We start from the raw sequence: 18,243 nt of genomic DNA, 5'->3' as shown, positions 1-18,243 counted from the left end.
CAGGAAGGCTTGGTTACTCCAAACCACTCATGTTAATCCCTCTCCTCTTGCCAATGACTGGTTTAGGAGTGAGCAATGACACAGCTCTGGCCAACAAAGCACAAGGAAGACTCAGATGCAAGCATTCCAGAAATCTACTCCTTGTTCTTACAAGGGGACACATGGACAAATTTATCTACTCTCCAGTCTTTGGCAGTTTCTGGGTGAGGATGTGCTGCTTGGGGCTTCAGCAACCATTTTGTGAACTTGAGTAGATAATCCTGAGGACAAAAATCAGGCGTGGATGCCAGAGCAGAAAGATCAAATGATCATGGGTTCATGCTAGGCCAGTAAATTAGCCAACAGAGAACAGCCCTACCCCAGCCTTCCAGTCACATAGGATAATAAGTTGCCAGATTGTCAAGGCCATTTTGAATTGGTTCTGTGGCTTACTTTGGCTTGCAACCAGAAACATCTCTAATATTTGCTAAGAAAACTCTTAGGGCTACAAAGCAACATGGTGTGTGATACCTGTCTCCCAAAGCCTGAGTTTCCTCAAGAGTGCATGCAGAAGTCAGAGTACCAGTTTGACCAGAGGAGAGAGTGCATGTGGGGTCTGAGGCCAGATTTGAGGGCCTGGAATGTAGGTCCATGGCTTAGGTTTGGTACATAAGGAGACAGGGAGTCTCTAGAGGTTCTAACCAAGGCAGTAACATGAGGAAAACAAGAATTAAAGATTACTCTGGAGAGAGTGTAGAGGGTGCATGGGAAGGGGCTCGGGGGTGGGCGAGGCAGGGAGGCTAGGAGGTTGTTACCCAGGATAGAGATGAGACACTCAAACAGGGCAGCAGATGTTGAGAAGAAAGGATGAACCCGGGGTCATTCTGAAGTCATCACACCCCCAGGCAGGGCTCCTCCATGGTGGCCGGTGATGGGACAACTGGTCGACCTTGAGTGGACACCTCTATGCATGGTGCTCCTGGGAGAGCTAAACCTCCACCCGCTTCCTGCACCAGCACTGGACAACCTGGACACAGGGTGCAGCAGGCAGGGGCATCTCTGGCCTTAGTGACTCCGCATCCCCCAGAACTCCAGTGTGGGGCCACTCCCCAGAGTTCTGGAAGGCTCAGGGCCAACTCTGCACTAGGGCACGTGTGCATGTGCTTGTGCATGGTCGAGTGTGTGCTTATGTATGTGTGTGTCAGAGAGAGGGAGAAAGAGAGAGAGAAGAGTGTGCCCCACCATGTACAAACCTGTCTCTCAGCAGCTGTGGGAATATGGGCAAATTAACTCCAGAAACTCTAGTTTCCTATCTGTAAGCTGGGAACAATAACAGCAAACATTTATCCAGCATTTATTCTGGGCCAAGGTTGTTAACATGCATGAACCCTCAAGTTTACATACATTCTTCACAAGTCCATGATTTCAGAACTTTTATCTCCCTTTTATAGAAGAGGAATCCCAGGCATAAGGAGGGTAACAGACTTCCCCAAAGTCACACAGCTGTTAATGGGCAGAGCCTGGTGTGAACCTGCACGTTCCAAACCACACATTCTTAACCACTTGGCCGCATCTCATGGAAGGTGGTGAGAGTTCAATGGAAGAAAGCACAGCAAGTACCCAGCAGGGTGTGGGCTCAGTGCAAGCTCCCCAATACCCTAGCTATGGCACGGGGCGGCTGTCTGTGGGCATGAACACTGCACAGCCTCCTGCGTGGGTCTGCACACAGGCATGGGCATGTGGGCACAGCACTGTATGTGTGTGCAAACATGTGTCTGCCACAGGGCTCAACAAGGAGCACGAGGGAGCCCCTCTGCACCCAAAAGGATGCCTCAGCGTGGGGCACACGAGGCCTAAGCCCAGCTAGAGAGAAAGCATCCAGAGAGGATAGTTAACAAGTACCCCTGGGGGAGGGGACGGCCAGGATTCCCTGAGCCAGCATCTGGCCTCAGGCCCTTCATGGAGAGCCCTTCCCCAGGACTCTGTGGACATGAACCTTGGCCCCACTGCCTGGCATGGAGGAACTCAGACCATGAGGCCTGCCAACTGCTACACCAGGGTCCCCCTGAGAACCCATTCTTAAAATTAGATTCCAAGACCCCGCCCGACAAGCACTTGACTCCGAATCCCTCCAGCTATGCTCTGCAGCTTGGCCCTCCTGTCAGCCCCACAGGCCTGGCTGAATCAGCCTGGCAGGCTGGGCCGAGCGCTCGGTTTCAAGCCTATACACTTTGAAGTGTGAGAGGCCTGCTCCAGGGGAGGACTGGGAAACCTACATTTTCAACAACTCCCTCGCCCAGATACCTCAGAAAAGTTTGACACCTGAATCAGGGTATTAATAGTAAAGTGAAAAGACACCAGACAGGAAACCAAGAGGGCAGAGGTCTTGCCCTGGCTCTGCTTCTAACGCTCTGTCCGTTCAGACAACTCCTTCCCCTCTCTGAGCCTCAATTTCCCCAGCTACACAATAGGAGGGTTGGACTCTGTTGTCTGTGGGCTCCCCTTCAATCCCAATATTCCATGATTCCGTCAAACACCTTTAAATACAGACTTCCCAGTTCAAAGGTGACAAGGAACCAGAACAATCCTGCAGATTCAGAAAGCCAAGCACATCGTTCGTAAGATCACAAACGGCCAAACCCAAGGTGTAATCAAAGTCCCATGGACCCCTGAGTCTGCCCACAGACCACAGGCCACCACCTGCCATCTGAGAGTCCCTCCCTCACCTGCAGGACAAGGCTGATAGCCATGGCTTTGTAGGAATAGGGGGCAGAGGAAACTCCAAAAAACGTGAACAAGGCCACCATCAAGGTCACCATGTTGGTCATGAGCTCCAGCTTCAGTGCCACCCATCGCGTGGAAGACAGAAACCTCAGCAGGTAGTTATTCTGTGCAACCGTCAGCCTTTTAAACCTGAGAAGGAAAGGACAACCTGAAAGCCACATGTGTTTGTCTAACCCAGGGTTTCCCGAGGTGGACACTGGTTGCTTCCTCCAGCATCCAGCTCCCCACTCTCATCAAAGAGCCAACAAGGAAAATTGAGGGGATTCCTTCCTACCCCTTTCTCAGCCATGGAGTTCACCTGACCCCAGATCTAGGAGTGGTCTCTGACCGATTTAGGCCTATCAGCAGTTCTCTTCCCCTGGCCTTGATGATTGGTCCAGGATGGGCAAGTTACCGTAACTGGGCCAATGAGAGTGAATACACGCCCAGATTTGTGAGTGAGTGAAGGGGAGTGATCCCTTCCTTGTACGTATCCACCTTGTTTACTGCTGTATCCTGGTAGGTTCTCAGTGTTGACTGAACGAATGTGTCACTCCAGGATCCCCTTAGTCCTAGTGTCTGCGCAGTCCTTGGGTCTCTCCAGTGCCACTGGGAGAGCTGGCACCATGGCTTATCCAATATTTCAGCCAACAGAGCACACACCATCTCACGTGCCCTAATTTTCCCAAGCTTCAAGGCCACCTCAGATGCTGCCTCCTCCCCAAAGCCTTCCCTGATCCCCAGATGTGGGTCGTCGTTTTCTCCTCTGAACCCCCAGGGCATTTTACCTGCTCCTCTCCTATGCTGTCTTATCATATTCAACACTGTATTATTACAAAAACATACGTCTGTGTCTCCTGTCTCCCATTAGACAGTAAGCTTCTTGTAGTTCAGTGCAGACCATGTTTGACTGATCTTTACAAGTAGATAAGTTTATGTTACACAATTAAACTTCAGCAACAATCGTAGGATTTGTTTGTTTGTTGCAACAAACATTTAGAAGGCAAATCTGTGGGTGTGAATAGTGAAGAAAATTGTGTTATTTAGAGACCCCTTGTTCTTTATTATTTTATTATATTTAGATACCTGTTTGGGAGCGAAAGAAAAAAGAAAACCAATGCAGTAAGTGCTAACACAGTAACACATTTTACCATTAATTATATTGATATATGTATATAATAGCCACAGATCTTTAAGGCTGACAAGCATTTTTCATATCACTTACATTTTTTATTCTTATGAGCACCATCTTCCAGATGAGGTTCCGGAGGCTCGGAGAAACAAATGGGATAAAACAGAGTTCTCTCTGATTCTTCTGAAGATGATCCTATTTCCAGATGCTCTGTTTCCAGGCTTCCTGCGCCCCACCACCCCCAGAGTCCCCATCACCCTCAGACAGCAGAGGGACTCACTTGCTGATGGAATCTTCAGTTTCTCCATAGACATGGATGGAGCTCAGGCCGTGCAGAGTGGTGAGGATGGGGGAAAGTAAAGGGGAACTGTAGTTCTCCAGGCTCTTGAACGCATTGATGGCCCTCTTGAACATTCTGCATCGAGAATGGGAGTGAGTGACCTGGGCCATCTACCTCTGGGACCCTCCAATTCTAGGTTGGTCCTAGACTCATACCTCAAGTCACAAACCTCATTCACAAGCGAAAAGAACCCACTCACCTAAAATAAACGAGGCAAACAATGAGTGTTACGACTCCCGTCAGCAGGACAGAGGGAGACGCCACACTGACAATCATCAGGATGGTGGTCACCACCAGAATCAGGAGCAGGGACTGTTCAGCCACAGTGGGCAAGAATTGGTCCAGCTCATGCAAGTCCCCTGCAAAGCAGTTCAGGAGTCGGCCTGTTGGGGTGGTGTCAAAGAAACACATGGGGCAACGGGACACCTGCAAGGACAAAAGCAACCCAGGTCATGAGGCTGGCTGCAGGCCTTGCTTGGGGCTTGATGAAGACGCCAGGTACCCTCAGGCTGTGAAGAGGTACAGGGTGCAGCCTAAAGGGTATTCAGGGAAGGCAACATAGAGCACTGGTTAAAAGCAGGGGCTCCAGAGTCAATTTGCCTGGACTCCAGGGCTGCCCCACTCTTCCACCTACTACTGTGGGACTGTGGGCAAGTTACTTAACCCCTCTGAGTCTCAGTGTCCTCATTTGTAAAATGGGGATGACAACAATGCTTCAGAGTTGTGATGACGATTGCACAACTCTGCAAATATACTAAAATATACAATTTTAAAGGGTATATTATCGGGCTTCCCTGGTGGTGCAGTGGTTAAGAATCCGCCCGCCAATGCAGGGGACATGGGTTCGAGCCCTGGTCCCGGAAGATCCCACATGCCGCGGGGCAACTAAGCCCGTGCACCACAACTACTGAGCCTGCGCTCTAGAGCCCGTGAGCCACAACTACTGAGCCTGCGTGCCACAACTACTGAAGCCCACGTGCCTAGAGCCCGTGCTCTGCAACAAAAGAAGACACTGCAACGAGAAGCCCACACACCGCAACAAAGAGTCGCCCCCACTCGCCATGACTAGAGAAAGCCCATGCGCAGCAATGAAGACCCAGCTCAGCCAAGAATAAAATAAATTTTAAAAATAAATTTAAAAAAATAATAAAAAGGTATACTATTGTATATTATATATTATATTATTGTATATTAAAAATATACAAGTTAAAAGGGTAAATTTCATGGTATGTGAATTATATCCTGATAAAACTATTATTTTAAAAAGGAAGGAAAGGGTGGGAGGGAGGGAGACGCAAGAGGGAAGAGGTATGGGGATATTTGTATATGTATAGCTGATTCACTTTGTTATAAAGCAGAAACTAACACACCACTGTAAAACAATTATACTCCAATAAAGATGTTTAAAAAAATAAATAAATAAAAACAAAAAAATAAATAAAAAGGAAGGAAACGATAATACATTAAAAGTCCTCAGAACAATACCTGCCTCCTGGTATTGGTATTAATACTAACTCTTACTCTTACTTTTTTCTCAGTAAAAAAGACAGGACCATTTCACTCAGTATCACCAAAAATTAGTAGCAGTCATTCCACTGCAATTGCATAAGATGGAATATTGGGTAGATTTTAACCATGACTGCCCCTTCTTGAAGGTGGCATCCCAACTTGACCTCTAAAAGCAATGGATGTGAGGTCCTTTGGAGATCAAAGAGCATTTCATATTAGAAAAGTTCGAACAAAACCATCTAGTTCATCCTCCTCACTTTACAGATGAGGAAACTGAAGCCCAGAGAAGGGGGAGCAGCTTAGTGACTTGCTCAAGGTCAAGGTTAATGACAAAACCATGACAGGACCAGGCCTCCCAAGGCTTCCCTCACCCCCAACACAGCCACGTTCTTCACTGGAGGCATTTCTTAAAGGGTCAAGGCAAGGACATTCTGACTACTGACCACTTTCATTTTCCCATGTATTTCTCAAGCCATAACACAAAACAAAGAAATGAATAGAAGTTAATAGTATCTAATAAAGCCAAAACTAAAGGAAGCAATGAAAGGAGAAGGGAGAGAGGAAGAAAATACACTTTGACTATTAATAAATTATAATTATTTGAGTCATGAAGTGTCCCTTACTTACAGCAGCCCTCATGGCAAGCACCTGGATCCTGCTGACCAAGTATAGCTCATTTGCCATCTAAGGTGGGGAGCAGCAAACTTCAGAGGGGCCTACTGTGAGCTTCCTTGTTTTCTTTTCCTGCCTCTAAATTGTCTTTAATTTTATCTGCAGAATTTTTTGTTAAATACATGAGCTAACTAAAGCAAAAAGAATTGTCACAATCACTGTGACAAATCAAAGACTAAAACAATCACCCTCTCTAGGACGCTGAGCACTCATGGGGAGCGGGGTGCAGGGAGAAGGGCTCAGAAGCAGGACTCGGCTCAGCTGTGGCATGAAAGGAGTCTTTGTGAGAGCCCATTCTCACGAGGCATTAGAAGAAAATGATGGGGACACAGGGACAGGGGCTCTGGTTGCCTCCTTAAGTATCAAAATAATCTGGTTCTGTTTTTGTTTTTGCAGTTTGTTGATTTTGCAGTTGAGTCAATTTTTTCAGAGATTTGTCCTTGTGATTATTTAAAACTACAAAGGCAAATTTAAAATCAATAAAGCCATAAAAGGATGAGACAAAGGAAAATGTTTTAAATATGAAATGTATTTTCTAATGAAAAAAACTTGAACATTTCTTAAAATTAAAATACAGAATATCTCTTTGAGGCCTGGGCACTAGATATTTCTAGAATCTGGGAATGCGGAGTCAGAAACTTAGAGACCAGCTAGCTGGTGCCACCACCACAGGCCAGGTGGTGAAGGGTGCCAGGCCTTGGGTAGAATTTCCCCTCTCCTGCCTTCTGGCTCCACCAAGCCAGTTGCTTTATCTGAGATGTGGGGAAATGCCTTGGCCTCACCCTCCTAAAATTAAAACACAATTTGCATTCAATCTACAAGGAAAGATGGGTGGCTTCCTTGCCTCCCGAGATCCCTCTGAGAAGCCCCCTCTCTACAGTTCTGAGCTCCAGCCTTCCTGAACTCCATGCAGCTCCCTGCTCTGCTTCTGCTTACCTCTTAATCTTGAACTGGTGAAATCCCATGCATCCTCAGGTCTTAGCATAGAGGTCACTTCCTCCAAGAAGCCTTCTTGGACTCCTACCTTCCTTCCACCTCCCTCAAGCTGGGGTTAAGTGCGTCATGTTCTTATGGCCCTGAGTGACCCACCCCATGGGTAACTCTGCACACCATATTACAACAGCCTATTTTCTTGTCCCTCTCCCTCCTTAGACTATAAGGCCATGATGACCCAAACCATACCTGCATTGTTCATTTACCATTGTAAACCCAATACCCACCCCAGAGCCTGGCACATAGTAATATTTGATAAGTGAGAGAGAGAAGGGATATTTCCAAGAGGTAGTGAAATACCATAGACAATTTGGTATTCTAACCATAACACACATTCTAACCATAACACTTGTGGGGTTTCAGTTTTCTCATATGTAAGATGAGGCTTAAATACCCACTTCAAAGGGAACTTAAGGAAATTATAAGCAACCCTTTATGTGGCAGTGCTCAGCCAATGGAGGCCAGCATTGGTAGCTGAGGTTTGACCCCCCCAGCAAGGGACACTAAACTTTTACAATCATGCTTCCACTAGTAGGAGAGTTTCAATGCACCTATCTCATTCTCTGGCCTGCTCCCACCCAGCTAGTGACCCAGTGTACACTTACAACTATATGACATTACATTCTCCAAACCATGGAGACAGCAAAAAAGATCAGTGGTTGTCAGGCATCTGGGGGAAGGGAGGGGGAGGGATGAATAGGTGGAGAAAAGGGGATTTTTAGGGCAGTGAAACTATTCTGTATGATACTTAATGGTAGACGCATGCCAGTATACATTTGTCAAAACCCATAGAATGTACAACACAAAGAGTAAAACTTAATGTAAACTATGGACTTTAGTTGATAATAATAATGTATCAATATTGACTCATCAATTGTAACAGATGTCGCCCATTAAAGCAAGATATTAATATAGGAGAAACTGAGGATGTGGTGAGGGATAAAAGAGAACTCTGTACTTTCTGCTCGATTTTTCTGTAGACCAAAAACTGCTCAAAAAAAATAAAGTCTAGTAATTAAAAAAAAAAAAAAAGTTGAGCAAGGTCAGGGCTCAGCCTTTGGCCACGCCCAGTGCCCAGGCCCATACCCTGTTGAAGAGCTTGTTGTGCAATGCTGTGGGTGTGGGTGCCTTCCTCACGACCTTGGTGAAAGCCGCCGAGGGGCAGATGCCCATGCAGACTGTGAACAGGGCGCTGAGGCCATACACCAGTTGGTAAAAGGGCAGCTGAGGATTGTCCAATATGTCACCTGGGTCTGCAGTGGTCCTATTGCTCTCTTGACTGCTATTGGTCTTCAAGAAAGGACAGGGGGTGTGGTATGATAAGAAATACGCTTAGTCTTTTTCCCCAATTCCTGGCACAGAGCTCCTAAAACACTTGCAATTTCCTAAGTGATGGGGATGCTAAGAGCATCATTTGTGGTAATATTTGGCCTTTGACTCTGGTTCCTGACACAAGCGCTTCTAAGACCTTTGGGGTCTCTGGAGCAATAAGAGAGTCTTTTGTAGCTAATCAGATGACTAGTGGCTGGGAGCCCCTAAATAGCTTCAGGTTTGGGGCTGGTCACCAGAAAGACCAAGCCATGAGTCCAAGCTTGGAACTTTCAGCTCCGCCCCCATCCTCTGGGAAGCGGGGAGAGCCTGGAAATTGAGTTAAAAATCGATCATGCCTACATGTTGAAGCCACCATAAAAATCCCTAAAGCACGGGGCTCAGAGAGCTCCCAGGTTGGTGAACACATCCATATGCCAGAAGATCCTGCACTTTGGACCCTTCTGGACCTCACCCTATGTACATTTTCATCTGGCTGTGCATCTGTATCCTTTATTATATCCCTTATTTAAAAAACTGGTAAAAATATCTCCCTAAGTTCTGTGAGCCATTCTAGCAAATTATCAAACCCAAAGAGGCAGTCATGGGAATCCCCAATTTATAGCTGATTCATCAGAAGTACAGAAAGTCAGACTTGTGATTGGCACCTGAAATGGCAACAGTCTTGTGGGACTGAGCCCTTAACCTGTGGGGTCTGTGCTAATTCCAGGTAAGTAGTGTCAGAATTGAATGGAATTGTAGTACACCCAGCTAGTGTCCAGAGAGTTGGAGAACTGGTTGATGTTGGGAAAAACCTGAACAGTGGGTATCAGAAACATTGTGTGTGGATAGAGGAAAACTGTAAGTTTACTTTTTTAGAGGGTCAGACCATCTGAGTTCAGGGTGAAATTCAGCAAGGAGAAAAATCCTTCTTCCTGGGGCTACATAAGACTCAGTAGCTGGTAGAAGGTGAAACTATACATTACAACCTTCCCGCTCAGTGCTGTTGCTTTTCCCTTCTCCTTCCCCACTGCCCTGCCCTGGACTAGGCCCTCATTGTCTATCCCCTGGACCACTACAACAGCAGTCTCCCTGACTCTAGCTCTTGCCTCCACTCCATCTCCCACTCCACCCTGATTGCTCTAAACTCAACCCCACAACCTTTAGGACTTGTATTCATCCCTCTCTCAATGCATCTTTGTCCCAAGGCAGCCTGCTGTCTAATGTGGCCTCTTTTCTTCTGTCAGGGTAGAAAATGGCTTGATAAATTACTTCACTCTGTGGTGTTAGAAATCTGTGCTAGATAATAATCCAGCATCACCTCTGCCCCCTTCTACACTCTCCACTGCAATTCAGGGGAGAGCTTGGGAACTCGGTTTGCCAGACTCCTTGCCAGCATGGTCTGAGGTTAGATTCTGCCAAGGAGAGGCACTCACAGGAAATCTAAAGGCTCAAAGAGAAGAAGCCATCACACGCTGGTGGCAACTGTGGACAGGTGCAGGGGACATGGAGTTCGGCCAGTGGTTTGCAGGCATCCTTCCAAGGATCAGCCCCCTCAGTGCTGCCTGCTTCTGAGACCACTAGAGCCTGCTTCCCCTCTCCCCTCCAGCCCTTCCAATGGCTGTGTAGCCTCTAATTTGTGTATTAAATCTTTGGAAGCTCTAAATATTTCATGTGGCTCCTGCTTTCCTGACCAAACTCTGTCTGACACATGACTCAAAAGTTAACCAAATAGAGCATTTGAAAAACATGGCCTGGATTCAAAGCACAGAGTTCAAGGCACCTTCACGTCTCAGGGCAGCCTCCTTATCCTCTCTAAGCATTGTTTCTGCAAATATAAAATGCGTACAGTGATACCTACCTCAGAATGAGCTGGGAAGGTTAATGAATTAACGTGGCACATAATGGCTGAGAGCCGCAGAACCCTCAACACAGAACAACTCTGTGCAAACTCTTGCACTAAAAGACTTGACCAAATTCTAGCACGGCTTCTAGAGGTTAAGGCAAGTCCCTTGGAGGATCCCAGCTCCCCCCACCTTCATTAAAATGCCTCTGCCAGGAAAATTTACTGTTTGTTCCAGCTTGCACCTGATGACAGGCCCCTGATCTCCCTTCCTCAGAGCACTTACTAAGAAGGGCTCACAGTTGTGACTACGTATCTCCTGCAACTCAGAAGCATGTCTCTTAAGGACCTGAGAGCCATTCCTTTGAAATGTAATCATCAGAAAGGACAGAGCCTCTGTCTCCCAGTCTCTGTGGGAGGATAGACAGCTTGCTGGCTACAGACACAGCTGGCCTAATCACACTGACACTCACCAGCCTTTTGTACTTTTTCACTTCTCTGACCCAACTGAGCCCCTGCTTTCCCTCCTCCCTCATTCTCCCTTTAAAAAGCCCAAATCACCTCTGTGCAAACCAGATTGGAGCTCAGCTCTTTCCCCGCTGTCAGGAGTGACGGATAAAACCTATTTTCCCTTCTCTAACTAATGTCTGGCTATGTCCATCTTGGGCGTGGCCTCCCAGCCCCCCAAGGGGGTGTACAGAAGCTTATTTTAAATAACGCAGAGCATGAAGGCAAAACAGCTGCCAAAGGAAAGTCACTCAGGCAGACTGTAAAGCAATCTTGGGGACAGAAACCTCTTGGTTTTGTCCCTGTGAGACTGCATAGATGACCACTTACTCTGTGAATACAGGAGGCCAGACCGGGAGGGAGCCCCAGAGTCTGGTCCCCAGAGGTCCCCTCTAGAGCTCCTTTCATCAGCACCACAAGGGCAGGCACTGGGCTTGCCATGGGCTTCCCTAACCCGTGCCCACAGGGCCTCAAGGAATAAGAAGCCCCCCACTCCACCCAAGCCCACAGAAATGCATCCCACCCCCACCATGGCACTCACCCCTGAGCCTTGCTCCAACCAATAGCTCAGTCACCACAAGTTGAACATTGTGAAGAAGACCATCATCGCCAGGAGGAGGAAAACCATGGCAGAGACCAGGTAACCTGGGGAGGGAGAGAAAGGTGACACACAGGTGCCAAAAGAAGGTGCACAGCCATCCCAGGCACTTGGATCTCCCTCAGACACCTTAGAGGACTGGAAAGAGCTGGGCTCCAAGGTTAGAAAGCCCTGGGTTCAAATCCTGGCTCTACTACTTACAAGCTATGAGAGCCTGGGTGAGGGACCAAATGTCAGTGACATTCCACTTCCCTACGTATAAGATGGTGATGGTAGTCCTGCCAGCCTCATATGGGGGGTTGCTCTGAAGATGGTATGAGGTAACATGTGTCAAGCACCCAGCCCAGTGCCTGGTACGTAAGCAGTGTTCTAGAGAAGTTAGTTCCCCTTATGCAGGTCCTGAGGGTTCAACGTTCAAAATAAAAACAACAGCTTCCTTTCACGTGATAGGTGCTATTATGTACCATGCACCAGGCAGAATACTAAATATATGCATTAGTTTTGAATTCTGGATTCCTATCCCCATTTACTGAGTCTCCAAGAGAGGAAGTAACTTGCCCAAAGTCACAGAGCTGGTGAGTGCTGAAGCCAAGGATAAGAAAACAAAGGGTACACGCCATCCTTTAGCATCTGCCTCTTGCCCTGGCACTCTATCCACCTCTCCAGTCTGCATCCCATGCCCATATTCTTTTTCCTGAATTCTATCCTTCCTTAAGCTCCACTCAAGGGCCACCTGTCTTTGATGACATCTGAGATTATTCCTGGTCCCAGAGATCTCTCTTGCTACTGATGGATGCAACATCCTAATTCTCCAACTAGATTACAGGGTAGTTTCTTAGGTGACTTTATACGCCCTTCCCTCCAGAGCTCAGCACAGGGCCTAGTCCATAATAGGCACTTTCTGAATACAGATCAATTGGTTTCTTGATTCATTCATGTATTTCACAAGTATTTGCTGCTCCCCTGCTTTGGCCAGCCTCTGTGTTACGTCCTGCAGGGATGCCCACAGTGGAAGGGGTGAGGATGCTGATCTCCTATGTGCAGCCTACCTCTTCCTCCCCTAGACAGGTAGAGAGAAGACACACCTTACCCAGGGTTAGGTTCCAAACTCAATGAAGAATAAAAAGTTGGCATGGAGTCAAAATATTCTCAAAAATTAAATTACTCAAAAAGCACAGTATCATATACTTGGTTTTGTGTTTACAACATTGTGTAGTTTAGTTAGGGATCCATAGTAATACTTTTCCCTTTGTGACAATAATTTACATGTCTAGGTATCTTACCATATTTGATTTTAAAATGCCAAGTACACATGAAAACATAACTTCCGTCATTGACTCTGGTGGTAGAGTTACTATAGTTGAGTATGGTTGGGATTATGTAAGTTAAACCCATGAATGGCATGAATTTGTTTAGTTATGTGTGTGAATTTGGTACCATACACCATTTAATAAAGCAGTAGCTTTGAAACTTTTAATTGCCATCCACCTTCAGAAATGCATTTTAATACATACCAAAATGAAATCTTCACCAATGTTACTTTTGCAATGCATGCAGATATTTTCTACTCTATTCTCATTTCTATTCTCATTGCTACTTACAATCTACTCAATTGATTTCACAACCCACTAGTGGGCCAGGACCTGCAGTTTTTCAGTTGAAAAACACTGAAATAGAGAGTATGGTTAGCACTCTTTATTTCAAGGAAATATATTAACAATATTTTCTTATTTTCCGTATTCCTAATGCTGTGTTATTTGGGGTCTTAATCCTGAAGACTGCTCCTCCCAAGGTTAGCTAATTCCTGGAGAGAGCAAATGACTCCTTGTGAGCCCGTCTTTGATATACAAACCAACCAATCTACAGCCCACACTCCCAATCACCTCTTTTAGCAGACTCTCACACACCAAACCAATATTCCCCCTGCCCTAAATCACCCCAGGACCAGGTACCAGACAACTAGGACCAACCCTATAGCCCAGAGCCTACCAGAATTGTTTGAACCATCCAATCCTAAGCTTATTCAGTGTACCTACCCTGCCTCACCCTCTCCTTCCCACAAAAAACCTAATAAAGGCTCTGGGCCATGCTTTCTCTTACCACCCCTCTGCCTCCTGACCAGCCCTGGTGCTTCCCCTGCATGGCATACCATGCCTATTTCTAGGGATCCCTAGTAATACTTTTCCCTTCGCGACAATAATTTACATGTCTATGTGTCTTACCATATTTGATTTTGAAATGCCAAGTACACATGAAAACATAACTTCCAGCATTGACTATGGTGGTAGAGTTACTATAGTTGAGTATGGTTGGGATTATGTAAGTTAAACTCATGACCTTTTGGGTCCCTCTACCTCACATGACCTTGCACATTCCGGTCTGACCCAGCTTCAGGGATAGACCTGGCCTGGAGCATATGACAGCCCGTACCTCTGGCTGCCTGGATGTAGTGGTGGTAGATGCTCCACTTCAGGGACTCTTTTTCCATCTTTTCCTTCTGTGTGAGCTGATTTTCTAGCACCGGATCAGGGAAAAGAAGAAGGAAACAGTATGCCTCCCAATCTCCTGTATCTCCTTCCCGGGTCAAGAGGAGTCCTTGCAAAGCCTTCTGTTCTGGCTGCCACCCAGTGCCCCATCCAAGTCTGACTAACCAGCAAGGCTTCCAGGTTTGCCCCGGCTCCAAAGTCTGAAAAGGGGGTCCATCGCCAGCCATTCAATAAACCCTGGAGGGCCTGCGGTTCCCAAGGGCTTGGTGGCTTGAGAGAGACAGCAGGAGAGAATGAAGAAAGCAGTGACCTAGGACTAGAAAACCTGGGTTCCAGAATTATCATCATGATACTGTACAACTTCAAGCAAATCACTTAACCTCTTCACTTAACCTCTCTGTTTCCTCATCTGACAACTGGCGGGCCTATAGATGATTGCTAACATGCATTGTAGCAATGCACTTCTGAGGCAACTCCTCAAAAAACAGTTGTGACACCAGCCCAAGCAGACTCTTGGCCTACAGCAGGGCAGAGAGACCAGGTGCCTGGAGATATCAGTAGATGTTGCCAATGACACCTACAACAATAATAGAAGACAGCACTGCGGGGGGACATCTGTTGTTTCTGCCTGACGCTCTCCCTTCTTCTAATAGCAACACCACAGTTCTCCCTGGAGAAGAGGGCTCTCTTTGTGGAATTTTAATCTTGAGGGAAATTATACTAGATGGAAAACGTTTGGAGTAGGTTTTCTTCAAAAGGATTCTGCACGTGTTCCTGCTACTTTAGACCCCAAAGTTGCTGAGGCCTGGTTCTTCAACTTTTCCTTTCATTCTGTGATCTATACCCTTTTCTGCCAATAAATTATTTTTCTGCCCAAATTGGTTTCTGATCTTTGCAGCTGAAGACGCTATTGGTGACAGAAACCTACAATGTGCCAGGCACTGTCCTGAGACCTTCCCTATACCTGACCTCTTCTAACCTCCACTACGACCCTGTAATGTAAGCACTATTATCTCTACTTTTGCCAGTGAGGGTTCAGAGAGTTTAACTTGCTTGGCCAAGGTCACACAGCTTTGTGAGCAGCAGAGCTGGAATTCAAATCCAGAACTTGTCTTATTTTAAAAATGAAAGAATTTCTCTTCTGCTACCTTGTCTCAGAAAAGAGCAAGGCCATGAGCTTCTGGATGCCTAGGACTGGGCCCAATTCATTTCTAACTTTCAATACCTTTGCTCTCAAAAAAAATGTGTAATGAATTAATGGTCCGGATGCCTTGCAAAGTTTTAAATTTGAGCCACTCGAGGTCAAAGCTACCCCCATCCTGCCTCTGCCTCTGCACACGCTCAGCTGTTTCCCCACCAACACTCACTTCCTGGACGCTTCAGGCCTCCTGACCAGCACAGTTCATGCCCCACAGCCCTCATATACTTGGATCTGTAGCCTGTATGTGCAATGTCTGGGACCCCGTTCAATGAGTGACATGGCCTGGTCTCTCATCCAGGAGGAAATGCCAGGGCCTCTGGAAGATGCAGGCAGGCAGAGGTTCTCACTCTGTTCCCCAGCACTTTTACCAGCATTTTCATTGAGAATCTCTTCTGGACAAGTGGTCTGGGCCTGACCTTCCACCTGTAGTTCTTCTGCTGCCTTTGCTATGCCCTGCAACATGCCCTGGGGAGAAAACACAAGATGTGGATGCAGGGGGTGGTCCTCCGCGTTGGGTCAGGAGTGAGAGCGGGGTGGGGTGGAAATCACCTGTATGGCTTCCCCGTGCATCTTCTGGATGAGCTGGGCATATCGCCCCTTCTTCTGTATTAACTCACTGTGAATTCCTTTTTCACAGATTTTCCCGTCTTCTAACAAAATGATCTGGTCGCAAAACTCTAAATACTGAAGAGTCAGAAGAAATAAGGTCTTCAGTAAGCATACAAAAAGCTATTCAACTTCACTATTCAAAAGGAAAATGTAAATTTAAATCATGACAAGATATTTTATGCCACCAGTTTGGCAAAAACTTAAACACTGGACAACCCCAGGTGTTGGTAATGGCTGGGGTAAGCGGAACTCATAAAGTTCGGGGGGGGGGAGGGGCTGTAGACTGGTACATCTACTTTGAAAGACAATTTGACAATATCTAGTAAAGTTAAAGAGTTTTGAAGAATTATGAACCAATAATTCTACTCCTAAAACACTACCCTAAAAAAAGCCCTCTCAAACACGTGCGTAAAAACACGTGTAGAAGCATGTATGTTGAAGCATTTCTTGTAAACGTGAAAAATGGGAAACAACCTAAATGTCCATCCTGGAGAAATAAATTCTGGAATATTCAGATTTTGTAATACAATGCAAGTGAGAATGAAATAAAATTCCATGTATTCACATGGAAGTTCTTAAAAATATAAAGTTGAGTAGAAAAGCAAATTACTGAAGGACACAGAAAGGAAAATGTCAATTATGTAAAGTTTTTAAATATGCAAAAGGACACTTGCTCACGTCTGGAGATTCGTACGTATGTTGTAAAAGTGTGAAGACATACACAGGAACAATGAACAGCCGAGTGAGTGGGGCAGGAAGGAGGGAAGGGAGTGTAATTGAGGGCCGTCAACGTTGGACTGTGTCATCTGGGTGGTAGATACATGGGCTTTCATTAGATTATTTTCTAACCTGTTTTTATGTCTTAAGTATTTTATACCAAAAAATAGTAAAGCCAGTGCTTCCCTGGTGGCGCAGTGGTTGAGGGTCTGCCTGCCGATGCAGGGGACACAGGTTCGAGCCCTGGTCTGGGAAGATCCCACATGCCGCGGAGCAACCGGGCCCGTGAGCCACAACTACTGAGCCTGCGCGTCTGGAGCCTGTGCTCCGCAACAAGAGAGGCCGCGATAGTGAGAGGCCCGCACACCGCGATGAAGAGTGGCCCCTGCTCGCCGCAACTGGAGAAAGCCCTCGCACAGAAACGAAGACCCAACACAGCCAAAGATAAATTAATTAATTAATTTTAAAAAAATAGTAAAGCCAAAATAGAAGACGAGGGAGAAATAATAATAGGGTCTTAAGGCCAAAACCAGGTATGAACATATCTAGGGAAAAGGACCCGTGAGAGGCAGCACCCAGCACAGCCACTGCGCTTGATGGAAGAATGTGAGACTTGGGGAATTCTTCTCTCAGGGAGTTTTTTCTTTTTTTCTGTAACTTCAAAAGCAGTGGCCACCCATACAATTTTGAAAATGAAGGAGACCTTAAATTTGGTTTCAATTTCTACCAGCCTATCTTCTCCACGTGGAAAGCAGAGGAAATCAAGTTCTCCCTGACTTCGGGGTCTGTCTGAGATGAAGGGTAGCTTCTGGGAGGCTGTTATTGATCACACTGAGATGGCAGGGGCTTGAGGAGCTACATTATCTGCCAATCACGGCCAGAGCCTTGGGAGGGTGGTCACCTGCAGCTGGTGGGTCACCAGGATGACGGTCTTCCCCCTGAGCACCTTGTTAATGCACTCCTCAAAGGTGTGCTTCCCCACGTGGGTGTCCACGGCCGACAGGGGGTTGTCCAGCAGGTAAAGCTCGCGGTCAGAGTAGACAGCTTGGGCCAAGCTGATCCTCTGCTTCTGCCCCCCCGAGAGGTTGAGGCCCCGCTCCCCGATCTGCGGACAGGCAGCCAAAGGCACTGTGTCTAGAGCGTGACCCAGCCAGGTGTGCTCCCACCAGCCAGGTGGGCAGGTGGACAGACTGAGCCCCCTCGATGCACACTCCTGGACACCTAATGATTTGGCACCCTTGGTATTTAAAAAATATTTTTGAAAATCTGCTTAGTAGGGGATGAAAAAACTGATTTTCAGTTAACTAAAATTCGTAATTCATAATTAGATACAATTCTTCTAAATCAGTCAGCTTCTCAGAAGGCGTGTTAAACTTTTAACAATTTAGTTTGTAAAGTAAATCATTTATTACCAAGTAACAGCACCTTCTTACATCTTATCCATGTTTTAAATCTCCGTTGACTGCAACCATCAACTGGGAGGACCACTGGCCTGGGTTTGGGGTATTGCCCAAGACTGTTTGCACCATAGCTGTGGTGGTGGGCAGGCTCTGCTGTGGCTGCCGTGGGAAGGGCCACCTTCCATG

General features: G+C 46.6%; 1 protein-coding gene across 1 annotated transcript in view; it reads right to left on the bottom strand.

Moving 5' to 3' along the window:
• ABCC11 (ATP binding cassette subfamily C member 11) overlaps nt 1-18,243 on the bottom strand; it is a 60,257-nt gene that overhangs the window by 10,352 nt on the left and 31,662 nt on the right. The window contains 9 exon segments of the mRNA XM_068527111.1: nt 2,706-2,892; nt 4,155-4,289; nt 4,414-4,640; nt 8,475-8,678; nt 11,588-11,691; nt 14,075-14,158; nt 15,694-15,796; nt 15,881-16,015; nt 17,559-17,762. Of these exon segments, the coding sequence (XP_068383212.1) occupies nt 2,706-2,892; nt 4,155-4,289; nt 4,414-4,640; nt 8,475-8,678; nt 11,588-11,691; nt 14,075-14,158; nt 15,694-15,796; nt 15,881-16,015; nt 17,559-17,762 (1,383 nt within the window).

The sequence above is a fragment of the Eschrichtius robustus genome, chromosome 19 (assembly GCF_028021215.1).
Source record: "Eschrichtius robustus isolate mEscRob2 chromosome 19, mEscRob2.pri, whole genome shotgun sequence".
In the NCBI taxonomy this organism is placed as follows: Eukaryota; Metazoa; Chordata; class Mammalia; order Artiodactyla; family Eschrichtiidae; genus Eschrichtius; species Eschrichtius robustus.
Note: the sequence above shows the minus strand (reverse complement) of the source record. Positions and strands in the feature narration are given on the sequence as shown.